Source organism: Herpailurus yagouaroundi, unplaced genomic scaffold (assembly GCF_014898765.1).
Source record: "Herpailurus yagouaroundi ecotype Mexico unplaced genomic scaffold, PumYag 28, whole genome shotgun sequence".
In the NCBI taxonomy this organism is placed as follows: domain Eukaryota; kingdom Metazoa; phylum Chordata; class Mammalia; order Carnivora; family Felidae; genus Herpailurus; species Herpailurus yagouaroundi.
The window spans coordinates 163564194-163578677 of NW_024412376.1; the positions used below are offsets into that span (position 1 = coordinate 163564194).

At 47.2% G+C, this 14484-nt stretch overlaps 1 protein-coding gene across 7 annotated transcripts in view; it reads right to left on the bottom strand.

The window, feature by feature from the left end:
- Positions 1 to 14484, bottom strand: part of EVC2 (EvC ciliary complex subunit 2) — a 131685-nt gene that overhangs the window by 81430 nt on the left and 35771 nt on the right. For 6 of the 7 annotated variants that reach the window (XM_040488238.1, XM_040488219.1, XM_040488209.1 and 3 more), the window contains 2 exons: positions 5361 to 5495; positions 1948 to 2087 (listed from right to left, as the gene is read on the bottom strand). In XM_040488238.1, coding sequence (XP_040344172.1) covers positions 1948 to 2087; positions 5361 to 5495 — 275 coding nt within the window. The remainder of the gene's footprint in view (positions 1 to 1947; positions 2088 to 5360; positions 5496 to 14484) is intronic. The other variant, XM_040488201.1, reaches the window with a different exon arrangement.

A 14484-nucleotide genomic window follows, 5' to 3' on the forward strand; every position in this document is an offset into this window, starting at 1 on the left:
TGACATCCAGAACCCTACAAGACCTAGCTCCTCTCACCCTGAGACTTCACTTACGTAACTGAACCAAGGGCGCCTGGTGGCACAGCCCAGACTTAAACCCTGATCTAACTCTGGGGACCAGTCAAGGGTGCTACTGCTCTGTGCTATTTTGGGCCTTGCCTGTTTCCCTGTCCATCTCTCTCACAGGCTGCCTCTGTGGCCGGGACTGTGTCTACTCCTCGCCTAGAGTGGGGTTTACACGAAGATGGGTTCTGTTCGTGGTCCAGGTAATTTGGACAAACTATCCCATCAAAAGAAAAGCTGGGCAAAAACCAAATCACTCTGAGACCACCTGAGAACCAACAAGGAGAAGTAAAAGATGAGGTCAAGACCTAGCAGAACAAAGAAACTCAGAGAGGGGAGCCCCGCATCTGGGGCCACTCTGTTCCACAGGGCGTCTGCTAAGTACCAGAAGAGGCAGCCCCAAGGGCTGATAAACTCTGCAGAGTTCTCAACAGACCTGCAGAACCGGGGAGGTGGAAACTCAAGTCCAGAGACTCCAAGGAGAGGTCAGCCTGTACCCTTTGGTTGGTACAGATGCCTCAGGAGTAAAGATATGCCAGAAACAGACCAGACCTTGGAGGACCAGAAGCCCTGCCTTGCGTGGTCTCAGTCTCTGTATGGGGGGTCATCCAGGATGACGCCCCTCACCGCCTAGAAGGTGGTAACCTCCTCCTAGTCAGTCTTCCATTGTCTTCACAAATTTTCACACACACTGGCACACGATCAAAACTATCCAGGCATCCGAGGAGAAGAGGAAATTTGATCACAAACTAAGGGGAACAGAAGACAACAGGCACAAGAACATGGTGACGGTAATAAAGCTTCAGAGACTTTAAAATAATTATGCTTCATACGCTTGAAGAAGTAAAAGACAAAACAGAATTTTGGAAGACAACTGGACGCTGAGATAGGAAACACGGAAAGAAGCTTCCTGTAAATATTTGCCAAAAGGAAACGAGGAAAGGCCAAGTTGATGAACCGAGTGAGTCACCTTGTAGACCGTGACCCCTGTGCCGGCCAGGAGAAACCCTGGGCCGTGCAACAGCATCCTGGTTAGAGGCATGCACCCCGGAGCCAGGCAGCCTGGCCTTGAACCTGGCTCTCTCGTTCCTAAGTGTGCGCCCTGGGGCAAGCTCCAGAGACTATCAAATCCTCATCCCTGGTAAGAACAATAATCCCTGCTCGGTTGGGTTGCTAGAAGGATTATGAGTTGGTATTCGCAAAGTTTTCAGAACCGTGTCTGGCTCCACGTTCTACTGTGCACAGGTGGTCCATTCTAAGCACGTGCTAATAAACAACAAGAATCGAATTCAGTTCGGCAAACACGTCGCCTGGCCTGGCCTCTCTCTCCAGCTGCCTCTTCCCTTATCTTGCTGTACTCAATACCCCAATCTACCCATCAGTCGTACCCAGCTGCTGCGTTCACCAGATGCATCCTGCTGACCCTTTCACCTGCCCCTTCTTCCCTCTGCCTGAAAAGTCTTTCTTCTCATAATGCGCTTGGAAAGCTTATATCCATGCTTCAAGAATAAGTTAAAACACCACCTCCTCTGAGAAGCATTTCCAGGACTCTCTCAGAGGTCATGATTTCCTTTTCTCGGCTCAGCTAGCCTTGATTTTCCTTTTAGCAGGGTGTTCATCAAACTTGTATGGTCACTTAAGTTTGTGTGTCTGTCTTGCCCGTTAGATCAGGCAGCTTATAGCACAAACTCTGTCTTATCCATCCCTTTTTCCAAATATCAAGCACAGTAGTAGTTCCATTATGATAACTGAGTAACAAATGACAGAATGAATGAATGAATGAATGAGTGAATGAATGAAATGTACTCAGGGTTTGCTCTGAGGCCAGTGAAGTTAAAGCATTCATCACATCCAAGCCAGTATAATGTGATTGAGAATTCTTACTCTTCCAAGGCTTGAAGCATGCTCCCAGGGTCCTCTGAAGACAGAATGTCAATCATTTGGTCATTGAGAGCAAGGTCCTCATTGATACCATTGGCCGAGGTGAACTGGGAGTACTCCAGCTTGTTCTCATGATGCTGAACCTACAGGGGAATTTCAGACACAACCGAGTGAGCCCTCTTGTGAACGCCATGCGCTGAGAGTCACAAGGGAAGGCAGGGGTCTGCAGTCAGGAGGACCTTGCTGGCCCCACCACTTGCGAACAGGGTACATTCAGGCAAGACACTGCATTTGCCTGAGCCTCCATCTTCCCATCAAAGAAATGGGATCATAATTCCAGTAGCCCCACACCGGGTTCCCGTGTGTACGAACAAAACAATGGATGGAGAGGCCTTTGCAACCTGTAAAGACCTATGAAAATATTTCACCATCATTACCATCACCATCATCATATCACGATCACCACCACCATCATCATCACCACCATCCCCATCATCATCACCAGCATCCCCATCATCATCATCATCACTATATCACTATCATCACCACCTTCACTATCACCATCATCATCATCATGCAGAGGAAAATTAAAGTTGGCAGATGAACTTCAATTCCATGCATCTGGCTGGTTTCGAATCAGAATACAGAACTGTCAGATGGAAATGACCTCAGAGATAATTAAGCCCAACGCCACGACTGGATAGATGTATCTGTTGTGTCCTTAATATCAATCCTGAAAACTGGGTGATAAGTATAGCTAATATTTAAGAATTCCTGTCCCGGTGCCTTGTAGGTGTGTTACCATGAAACTATCACAACACAGTTAAGTGCTGTTGTCCCCACATCCACATATAAGACGCCACGGCCCAGAGGGGTCAAATGACGTTATCTGAGTTCGCACGGCTCACGAAGAGTCAGAGTTGGTATTTGGTCCCAAGATGATCGAACTCGTAAGGCAGAAGGAGGGTTTCATCGCACTGTTTTCACTGCACGCCGTCTCAGCGGCTGCCTCAGGCTGCCAAAAATAAAGATGTGAAAAGAGTTCATCCTGTGAACTTCAAGGGTCTTCAGGCCTTAAGTCAACACTTTGCTTTCCTCTCTGCGGTTGTAATGATCAGCCTTTCATCTCCGGCAAAGGATCTCTACTCCTTCATCAAAGCAGCTGGGAAGTTTTGTTCTTCTGTGATTGATAACGGCTTTGAGAGAGAAGCTGGAGGTCTGATTAGAGGAACGCTTTTTCTCCCCCTCACTTTTGCCTCCACGGACACTGTGGGCCGATCTCACTTTGAAATGGCCATCCTCTCCTCCAGGAAGCAGACATAAAGTGAACAGTGGGACACGACCTCCAGCCTCCAGACACGGCCCCCAGGAGCCAGGTCCCCGGGCCACTTGAAGCAAGTATTTAACTTCATGGGCCTCAGTTTCCTCAATATAAAGGGAGGGGAGGGGCGCCCGAGAGGCTCAGTCCGTTGAGCATCCAACTTCGGCTCAGGTCATGATCTTGCGGTCTGTGAGTTCGAGCCCCACATCCGGCTCTGTGCTGACGGCTCGGAGCCTGGAGCCTGCTTGGGATTCTGTCTCCCTCTCTCTCTGCCCCTCCCCCCTCATGCTCTGTCTCTCTCTCTCTCTGTCTCTCTCTCTCTCTCTCTCTGTCAAAAATAAATAAATTTTTTTTAATTAAAAAAAAATAAAGTGGGGGAACAGATGGCTGTGTTCCTTTCAAGTTGCTGGGCCCCTGGGGGACACTGGGTCACAGCAGCTCCAGCCCTCCATGGCCCTGGAGGGACCAAGAAGCTGCCAAAGGATGCTTACTCCCCGCAGCGCCTTCCGGGGGAGGCTCCACGGAGCTGCTCTCACTCTAAAAATTGCCGCCCTAATTTCCTTCCCGTCTGTCCATCCACTGATGGGCCGAGGGCTCCTTCATATCCTCACACGTGGATTCAGGGCCTCCTAAGCTCCAGGCTCCATAGGAGGCAATGGAGATTGTAGCAGAGATCGCCTGCTCTCTACCCACACCCCCTCGCTGCTTCAGACCCGCTGGCCTAAGACCCACCAGCCAGTATCTACACTGCTTCCCCTAAAGGCTTCTGTGGGCCTTCAGAGCCCATGCCAGGAAATAACGTCACCCTTTGTCCTGGCCCCTGTAGGACTGTGGACAATACTGACTCCATCTGTGGCCCTCCTCTCTTGGGGCTACGTGTTCCGGGCCCCTTGGAGGTTAAAATACATTCCTTAGAAATGCCCGTGAAGGCTGGAAGGGGGCGGCTTGTTTTGGCTCTCCGTAAACTGGTTAAAGATAACACAGTCTCTCGGCCTCCTGATGCACAGATGGCCCCATGAGATCTAATTCCAGGAGAGCTGCCGATCAGGCGCACGTGGACCCTGGGAGGTACGTGCGGACCCTCTGGTCTCACTACAACGCCCTTGGCACGTCCCCTCGCTCTGTAACACCCGCGGGCTGAGGTCCGGACTTTGTGAGAACAGCCGCGCAGGGCCCGGATCGCAGAGCGCCCCGTTCCCTGTAAGTCAGCCTGAATAAAACTGTAACTTGCAGGCAGTCCCCGCTTCATTTTTCTGGTCCCAAAGGGCCTTCTCAGCGGGGAGGGCAGTCCCTCCTCCCCCACCTTCTAGCAGCGCCTTTGCCCCCATATCCTCGACCGATGACCACCGGGGCGTGATATATACCCCAGCTCCGCCCCTCCTCAGCCAGCACGACTCTGAGCCTAGTTCCATACTGTCCCCAGAGCTGCCCACGCACGGTGAAGCTCCACGGCTGAAGGATCCAGCCTCCCCCTGAGGGTGGAGTGAGCCTCCCAAGACTTTTCCGCAGGGAGTGTGGACCAGGCCCCGAGTTAGTGTGGCAGGAACACAGCACTATCTGCACAGGAAGGCGCTCGCTTATTCGGTCAGGCCGCAGTGGCTCTGAGCCCCGGCCACTTGCTGGAATCCTCCGGGGAGCTTTAGAAGTCACTAAGGGGGCGCCTGGGTGGCCCAGTTGGGTAAGTGACCGACTTCAGCTCAGGTCGTGATCTCGCAGTTTGTGGGTTCGAGCCCCGCGACGGGCTCTGTGCTGACAGCTTGGAGCCTGGAGCCTGCTTCCGATTCTGTGTCTCCCTCTCTCTCTGCCCCTCCCCTGCTCACGCTCTGTGTCTCTCTGTCTCTCAATAATAAGTAAGCATTAAAAAAAAATAAAAATAAAAAAGTCACTAAGGACGGGGCGCATCCTGGGACGGTCCAGTCACAGTCTCTGCAGGCAAGGCTGGACACGAGCATTTTGTTGTTTCCCTGGGGATTCGGACATCAATCCAGGGTTGAGGATCAATCAACCCATCGAACCGGAGGGAAAACTTCAATCAACCGCACCTCTACCGCCCACCCGACTGCCCTCCGGCAACAAGATGCACAGGGAGACTCACCTGATGTCTGGTGATCAGGCTTCCCTTCAAACACGGATAGCGAGCCGTGAAGAAAAGTGTGGCCCAGGTCAGCACGAAGGAGGCGATGGAGGCTATGAAGAATCCTGCTGCATGAAGGCCATGGTTTGGGACAACCTAGGGGACAAGAGGGGGGGGGGGGGACTTGTCCATGGTCACACTTCACAGCCTCCAGTCAGGTCACAGCTAAGAGTTACGGCAGAAGAAGCAGGGAGTCGGCGAGACCAGCCTGGATTTGGACCCAGCTCTGTCCAAACTGGCTGGGCTGCCTGAGCCCGTCGCTGGACCTCTCTGAGCCTGTTTCCTTAGCGCATCTCTAAGCGTCAAGCGGGACAAACACTGCAAGGGGCCGAGCACGGTGGCTTGCACACAGTAGGGCCATCCGCCCCGAGCCTGGCACCTCACAGGCCTCAGGAGTGTTAAGTTCCCGAATCCTTATGTAACAACCCTAAGAGGGCACTGGGGATCCGTGAACTGTTTCGAGTCAGGGGCGGATTTCTGCAGACGCCAGAGGAGAACCTGTAGCGCCCTTCCCTCCCCCTCGATACCACCTGCTCCCCCTCGCTGGGAACACATCCCATCAGAGGGGCAGCCCGCAGCCCACTCTGGACATCAGGACCAAGCAGAAGGATACACAGGGCAGGGAAGCATGACACAGCAGGGGCAGCCAGCTGCCGGGCGATTCAACAACCTGACAGGTGGCCCTTAGAGCTCCCGTGGGCTTAACTCGTCCAGCCGCCTCTCTCCTCGGTGGCGTCCTCGGGGCTCCAGCCAGCGAGAGCCCGGGACAAACGTGCCTCTGGGATGGGCCAGGACTGAGAGGAGCTGGTAAATTCCGGACACTCGCGTCAGCCCCTCCCTCCGCCTCTTCCTTAGGGTCTAGACAACAGTAGCTGGCATCTTACAAGAACTCAGAAGGGGTCAAACTCTGGGCTGACTCACACTTAAGCACGCATCAGAACTGCATCCCACCCTGAGTTTCTGATCCCCTAGACCCAGAGACAGGGCCTCACAAGCGGCGCATTTCCAACAAGCTCCCAGGGGCCGCTGCCGTGCCGTTTGTCCGAGGAACACACGTTGAGAACCCCTAGGTTAAGGGTTTCACAAGAATTAACTCCTTGAATGCTCTCAAAGGCACTCTGGACAAAGTGAAGAGCTCTGGATTTCTAGCCCTCCAGATCTGGCTTGAAATTCCAGCTCCGTCACAAGAGCCGTGATGCCATGGATGAGTGGCTTAGGCCTAACCTCTGGCAGCCTCACTTTTCTCGTCTGTGAAATGGGGATAAAAACACGTCACCGCAGGGAGATCAAAGACAACAGTAATGTAGAGATTCGTGCAAAGCTTGGTTTGATCCTGCTACTTGATCACTGATTGCTTATCGAGGCTGTCGGCGGGGGTCCTTTCTCCGTTTGTGGGATGTACCCTCCCTGTGGGCACTGACTGGGTCTGACCAAGGTCCACCTCCCACCTCCTGTGCACAGGCAAGGGGGGCCCGTAAACAGCAGAGAGGGTGAAGCCTGGCCTCTGGATTCAGACCACCGGGCTGTGTGACATCAGCTCTGCCTTATTGGCTGTGTAGAATTGGTCACATCAGTTCATCTCTCTTTGCCTCTGTTCCGTCCCTTGTCTAATGGGGACAGTGGCCGTCCAAGGGTCGTACTGAGGAGTACACGGGAATATGAACGAAGTTGAATGAAGTCGTTAGAAGAGTATGCAGCCTTGGGGCGCCTGGGTGGCGCAGTCGGTTAAGCGTCCGACTTCAGCCAGGTCACGATCTCGCGAGATCTCGCGTGATCTCGCGTGAGTTCGAGCCCTGCGTCGGGCTCTGGGCTGATGGCTCAGAGCCTGGAGCCTGTTTCCGATTCTGTGTCTGCCTCTCTCTCTGCCCCTCCCCCGTTCATGCTCTGTCTCTCTCTGTCCCAAAAATAAATAAACGTTGAGAAAAAATTAAAAAAAAAAAAAAAGAAGAGTATGCAGCCTTAACGCTGGCTCACCAAACTCGAGTGATTCTTGCCATGTCTTCCTTTGTGGGCTGTGTAGACAGAGGCAACTCCTTTTGGTACCATAATGGAGAAGCTGTACGGTGGCCATTCATCAGTCGTTTTATCAGAAGGTGACCTCAAGGGGCACCTGGGTGGCTCTGTCAGTTAAATGTCCAGCTCTTGGTTTCAGCTCAGGTCATGAGCTCACGGTTCATTGGTTCCACCCCGTGTTGGGCTCTGCACTGACAGCACGGAACCTGCTTCAGATTCTCTCCTTTCCTCTCTCTCTCTCTCTGCCCCTTCCCGCGCTCTCTCGCAAAATAAAAAAATAAATAAAATTCACAAAATTAAAAAAAAAAAAAGAAGGTGACCTCAAAAACAGACCTGGACCAAGAGCCTCACATTTTGATAACACTCTTACCCCTTGGAGTGCTTTCAACAAAACGTCTATACTCAAAAATAAGAGGGACAAAATGTGCGTGTCCATAACAAGAAGGCTTTAAAACAGTCAGTTCTTTAACTCAGCAGTTTAATACCTAGGATTCTATCCTCAGGGAAGAATTCAAAACTATGCATAAAAGTTTATATACAAGGTTGGCTTGGTCCAGAAATACGCACACAAATTTAGCTCTGTATTTTTTTGCAGAGCATCATATAAAGTATCCTAATGTATCCTAAATGTTGCAAAATCCAAAGAGCAGTTAAATATTTAAGTCTCTATAAATTATTCAATCCATATAATGAGCAATCTTGTAGCCATTTTACTACTTTTAAAAAGCACAGTAATGTAGGGTGCCTGGATGGCTCAGTCAGTTGAGCCTCTGACTTCGGCTCCGGTCATGATCCCGCAGTTCGTGAGTTCGAGCCCCATGTCTGGCTCTGTGCTGACACCTCGGAGCCTGGATCCTGCTTCCAATTCTGTTTCCCTCTCTCTCTCTGCCCTTCACCCACTCATGCTCTGTCTCTCTCTCTCTCAAAATTAAATAAACATTAAAAAACTTAAAACAAATAAGTAAAATAAAAAAGAAAAACCACAGTAATGTAAATCTACTACAGAAAAGAGTTCTTAACAAAAGTCAAGGGTATAAAATGATAAGCAAATGTCCTGCTGCCTTCCCCTACCCACTCTAACCCAGCTTCCCAGAGGCAAATCTTTTTTTTTTTTTTTTTTTAGTTTATTTATTTTGAGACAGAGAGAGTGAGTGCATGCAAGCAGGGGAAGGGCAGAGAGAGGGAGAGACAGAGAATCCCAAGCAGGCTCCAGTACCGAAAGCTTGTAGACCAATGTGGGGTTCGAACTCATGAACCACAAGATCATGACCTGAGCCGAAGTTGGTCGCTTAACCGACTGAGGGGGCCCCCAGAGGCAAATATCTTAAACAGATACTGTTTTTAGTTTTTATGGCTTAGTAAACCAGATGGTTACTTAAAATTGAAGTCTAAAATTTATACATATATCTCTATTTCTTGATTCATCAGCATTACATACTATTAACTGAATTATTATGAACATATTATAGGTACGTATGTAACATATTATGTGTAATACGTATACATACCATACATATACACATATATGCCATATTATATAATTATTAACATATTATTCCCTCTTTGACAGATGTGAATTTAGCTCATGAATTTTTACCTTACAAATTTGTAGGATTTGTGACCTATAAATATCTCTGCCCTTCCTTCTAATTGTAATGATTATTTTTAGTTTTTCAATTAGCTACCTTTGTAAATTTAAATTAAAAAATTAAACCTCAGTTTTTACAACATTCAGAGACGATTTTTTGTTGTCTTACTAAAAAAAGATAATGAAGTTAATGTCCCACACTTGCCTCTCCCCTCTTGCCTTTCCGACTTCTTTCTTTCACAGTTTATTAGGTTTAAAACATATATATTTTGTTCTGCAATCACAATTCTTTGTCATTTATAGATTACAAAACCCAAAACTAAAAAAAATTTTAAGACACTATTATTATGATTATACAAATGTTATTCACTGAAGAAATAAGTAAAAAAAAAAAATCCTCTGTTAATAAATATCTGCCCCTCAAAGCAATATATTTCAAATTCAATCCCTTTTCTTACATTTTACCGATTATTCAAAATCATGCCATATTTTTAGTTTGTTAACTAACTTTGGACTAACAGTCCTTTCTCTGTAACTTTTTGTTTTCCCTGGAGTTTCTCACTGTCTTTCTTTTTTCTTCCTATTATATACCATGTCCTTAATGACATTATCTGTTGCAGGTAGTGGATTTTTTTTTTTTTTTCTTAAAGTCATCGTTCCCTGAATGCTTTGGCATTCTGACCTGATCAGAACTGGTTACTTTCCAGGGTTGCTGCTGTCATTTGGAGCCCTCTATTTACAGCTTTCTGTGTTGTCACACATGATTGATTAAAGCAAAACTATGCTTCTTGGATCCCATTTCTTCCTGTTTCTTGGATGCTTTTTTTTTTTTTTTCAGTGTGATGGAGTACTCTCAGTATTTTCTTTGTTTGCAAGTAAATTTGTTTAGAAAACATTTTTTTATTTCACATGTCTTAAAATGTTGTTACTTTGCTCTCATTTGATTTATAATTTGGCCGAACCTATCATTCAAGGTCCAAAATCATTTTTCTTCAGAACACTGAAGGTACCGCCCCACTGTCTTCTGACATAACTGTGTCTGATGACTTCTTAGAGGGATCTGTTTCTGGCTTTCTAGGAATTTTAAAGTTTTCCCTTTTCCCTTGGAATTCTGAATATTTAACCATTACGTTTTTTTAAATAATATTTTTAATTGTAGTAAAATACACATAACATAAAATTTATCATCTTGGGGTGTCTGGGTGGCTCAGTCGATAAAGCCTCTGACTTTGATTCAGGTCACTATCTCGCCGTCTGTGAGCTGGAGCCCCGCGTTGGGCTCTGTGCTGATGGCTCGGAGCCCGGAGCCAGCTTCCGATTCTGTGTCTCCCTGCCCCTCTGCCCCTCCCCCACTCATGCTCTGTCTCTCCCTCTCTCGCTCAAAAAACGAATAAACATTTTTTAATTTTTTTTCAATGTTTTTTTTATTTATTTTTGGGACAGAGAGAGACAGAGCATGAACGGGGGAGGGGCAGAGAGAGAGGGAGACACAGAATCGGAAACAGGCTCCAGGCTCTGAGCCATCAGTGCAGAGCCTGACGCGGGGCTCGAACTCCCGGACCGCGAGATCGTGACCTGGCTGAAGTCGGACGCCCAACCGACTGCGCCACCCAGGCGCCCCTAAACATTTTTTAAAAATTACCATCTTAACCATTTTTAAGTCTAGTCCAGTCGTACATCACAGTGTGTACAATCACGTTGTTCTGAAATCATTACCACTACCTGTCCCCAGCAGTTTTTCCTCTTACAAAACTGAAACTCTGTCCCCATTAAACCACCCTCCTTCCATCCTCCAGCCTCTGCACCCACCGTCCGACTCTCTTGTCTCTGTGAATCTGACTACTTCACTTAGCATTAGATCTTTATGGTTCATCCATGTCGTCGCAGTGTGTCTCAGAATTTTCTTTTCTTTTTTTTTTAATTTAAATTCAAGTTAGTTAACATACAGAATAGTATCGGTTTCAGGAGCAGAATTTAGAGATTCATCACTTCCATATAACACCCAGTGTTCACCTCCAAAAGTGCCTTCCTCAATGCCCATCACCCATCTAGCCCATTCCCCTACCCACCTCCCCCCATCAACCCTCAGTTTGTTCTCTGCATTTAAGAGGCTCTTAAGGTTTGTCTCCCTCTCTGTTTGTGTCTTATTTTATTTTTCCTTCCATTCTCCACTTCACACCTGTCAGAATGGCTAAAATTAACAACTCAGGGAATAACAGGTGTTGGCAAGGATGCAGGAAAAGGGAACCCTCTTGCACTGCTGGTGGGAATGCAAAGTGGTGCAGCCACTCTGGAAAACAGTCTGGAGGTTCCTCAAAAATTGAAAAAAAAAAAAAAGAAAAAAGAAAAAAGAACTTCCTTATGACCCAGCAATTGCACTACTGTTAGGAATTTATCCAAAGGGTGCAAAAATACTGATTCAAAGGGGCACGTGCACCTCAGTATCTAGCTCCTCAGCAGTGCTATCGACAGCAGCCAACCTATGCGGAGAGCCCAAATGTTCATTGACTGATGAATGGATTAAGAAGGTGCAGTGTGTGTGTGTGTGTGTGTGTGTCTGTACATAGATGTATATGTATATACATTATACATTATATATACGTGTATACACACACACATATACATAATGGAATATTCCTCGGCGATCAAAAAGAATGAAATCTTGCCATTTGCAACAACGTGGATGGAACTGGAGGGTGTTATGCTAAGTGAAATAAATCAGAGAAAGACAAATACATGATTTCACTCATATGTGGGATTTAAGAAACAGATGTCCTTCCTTCTTAAAGCTGAATAAAATTCCATTGTTATGTATATATCATACTGTGTTTATCCATTCATTCATCATTGGACACTTGGGTGGCTCCCATCTTCCGGCTTTTGTGAATATGCTGCTATAAACATGAGTATGTGGATATCTCTCTGAGACCCTACTTCTAATTCTTTGGGGAATATACCTAGAAGTGGAATAATAGGATTATATAATAGTTCTATCTTCAATTTCTGGGGGAACAGCCAAACTGTTTCTCCTCCCTCTCCTCCTCCTCCTCCTCCTCCTTCTTTTTTGATAGTAGCCAGCCTGATATGAGGTGGAATCATCATGGTTTTGATTTGCATTTCTCTGATGATTAGTGTCAGAAGGCAAATGCTTTTATTTTATTTATTTATTTTTTCAGCTTTAGGAAGAAGAATGGAGGGATACATGGACTTGCCGATATCTGATCACCAACAGCATGCCGGTCCCTAGGTTAGGTGCCTGGAATGGGTTTAACTGTGTCTTCCAAAAGGATATGCTTAAGTCTTAACCCCCAGTAGCTATAAATGTGACTGTATTGGGAAAGAAGATCTTTGGAAACAATAATCAAGTTAAGATGAGTTCATATTGGATTAGGGTGGGTCTTAAATCTAATGAATGTGTCCTTATAAAGACAGACTTGCACAGAGAGGGTCATGTGACCACGGAGGCAGAGACTGGAGTGAGGTAGCTACAACCAAGGAAGGATTTCCAGGAGCCACCAGAAGCTAGGAAGAAGCAAGCATTCTTCTCCACAGCCATCAAAGAGAGCACGGCTCGGCCGACACCTTAACTCCAGACTTCTAGCTTCCAGAACTGTGACAGAGTAAGATTCTGTTGTCCCATTCCCCAGTTTGCGATAACTTGTTACAGCAGCCCCAGGAAACTAATAAGGTGTCAGCTTTACATCATACAATCTTCAGCAATCTTGTAGTGGATGTATTGTCCCCATTCCATTGACAGGTAAACGGAGATGGAAAGAGATTAGGTAGGTAATCAAAGTGCGTAGTAGCCAAAAAACCAAAGCCAGCCCTGCCTGACTCCAAAGTCCGTGTTCTCCCTGCATTAGATCACACTGCTTTTGTCCAGGGGGCCGTGGGGTTTTCTAAACACATCTGGAGTCCCAACCTCCCACACCAAGGTAGAAGTTCCCTGCCTGATTGATGAGAACCAGAAACAAAGACTACCACAGAATTACATGCCGGCAGGGTCACTGTACTGTAAAAGGCAGGAAGAGATCTCTCTGTCCCCCTCTGTCTCTCTCTTCCTTTCCTACCTCATGAAGTAGAACGGGCCAACGGGGTCAAACCACCAAACTTGTCTCCTCTTCCCACCTTCACCATCTCTGAATCTCCACCTGAGGTCTGACCTTCCTTTGGCCGATCACATGGCCAAGGGAATTTGAAGAGTAGAAGCAGTGTGGCAAACTGTGACGCAGGATCTAGCTTAACTCAGCGACACCGATGCGATGCAGGAATGAATGTCTGTATCCAGGAAGAGGGCAAAGGCAGGGCAGCTCTACAGATCCCGCCATCTTTCTCCCTTCTGTCTTGGGAATCTGATGCCAAGTGGTAAGCACATCCAGGTAGAGACTGCCTGCTTGGGGCAGGCCCACTCACAACTCTCACCTTCTTCTTTCAACCTTCACTCATCCATGTTGCTACTTTAAGCTAGGTCCTGCTCCCGCCCAAAATGTCTCTGCTCTTCAACTTTCCTCCTCCATGTAAATGGCTAAAGAAGTGTCAGATCTCAAGATAAAGCTTTATGGGAAGAAGGAGGCCCAATATAATCATTACCATCATCACCATCACTGTCATCATCACCATCAGCATCACCATAATGTCACCATCGTCACCATCACCATCATCATAGTTAACCTGATTCAGCAGACAGTAAACACCAGAGATGGCCCCAAGTGCTTTACATGCATGAATCCATTAACATCTCACAATAAAACCAGAAAGTGGGTACTGTTTCAGTCTATATTCTACAAATTAGAGTTCAATAGTGCTAATCAGTTAAATAAATGGCCCAAGATCACAGAATGAGTCACTAGTGAATCCGGGTTTCACAGCCAGCAGTCTGGACTAGAAGCTTTCACACCACAGCTGCCTCTCTGGGGCTCAGGCTCCAGCCTGGCCTTCTACCAGGAGCCTTGCATTAGCTCATCAAAGTCTTGGGTCACCCTGAACATTGTGATTCCCACTCTGAGTATACAGCTGACCCTTCTGGACTGAGTGGCAGGGCAGGATTTTAAAAATCTCTCAGTGTCTGGACAAAAGTCTTTGCAAACCATTCTTCAAAACTATTCTTAACCATCAGGGTCTTTATTGAACTTTTGCCAGAGGCGAGGCCTTACTCCCTTTATAGTCTTTGAAACAATACTTTAAACTCAGAATTCTTATGTCCATCTCACATCTGCAGAAACCAAGCTTTGCTATAACTTTTTTTTCCTGAAACTCTCTAAGTGAATGCATCACAGTGGGCTACCAAGGTTGGCTCGGTGTTTGGATGTGGTGGTCAACTTTCCTGACATCGAGTTCATTCAGTGAGCCCAGTGATGGGTCCTCAAAGGACAAGTGGGGAACAAAAGATCCAGGCCCTGCTCTAAGAAGCTCACAATCTTGCAGAAAAAACAGACAAGCAAGCAAGCTGGGGTGACACAGTGTGGCTGGGTGAGGCTGGAGAAG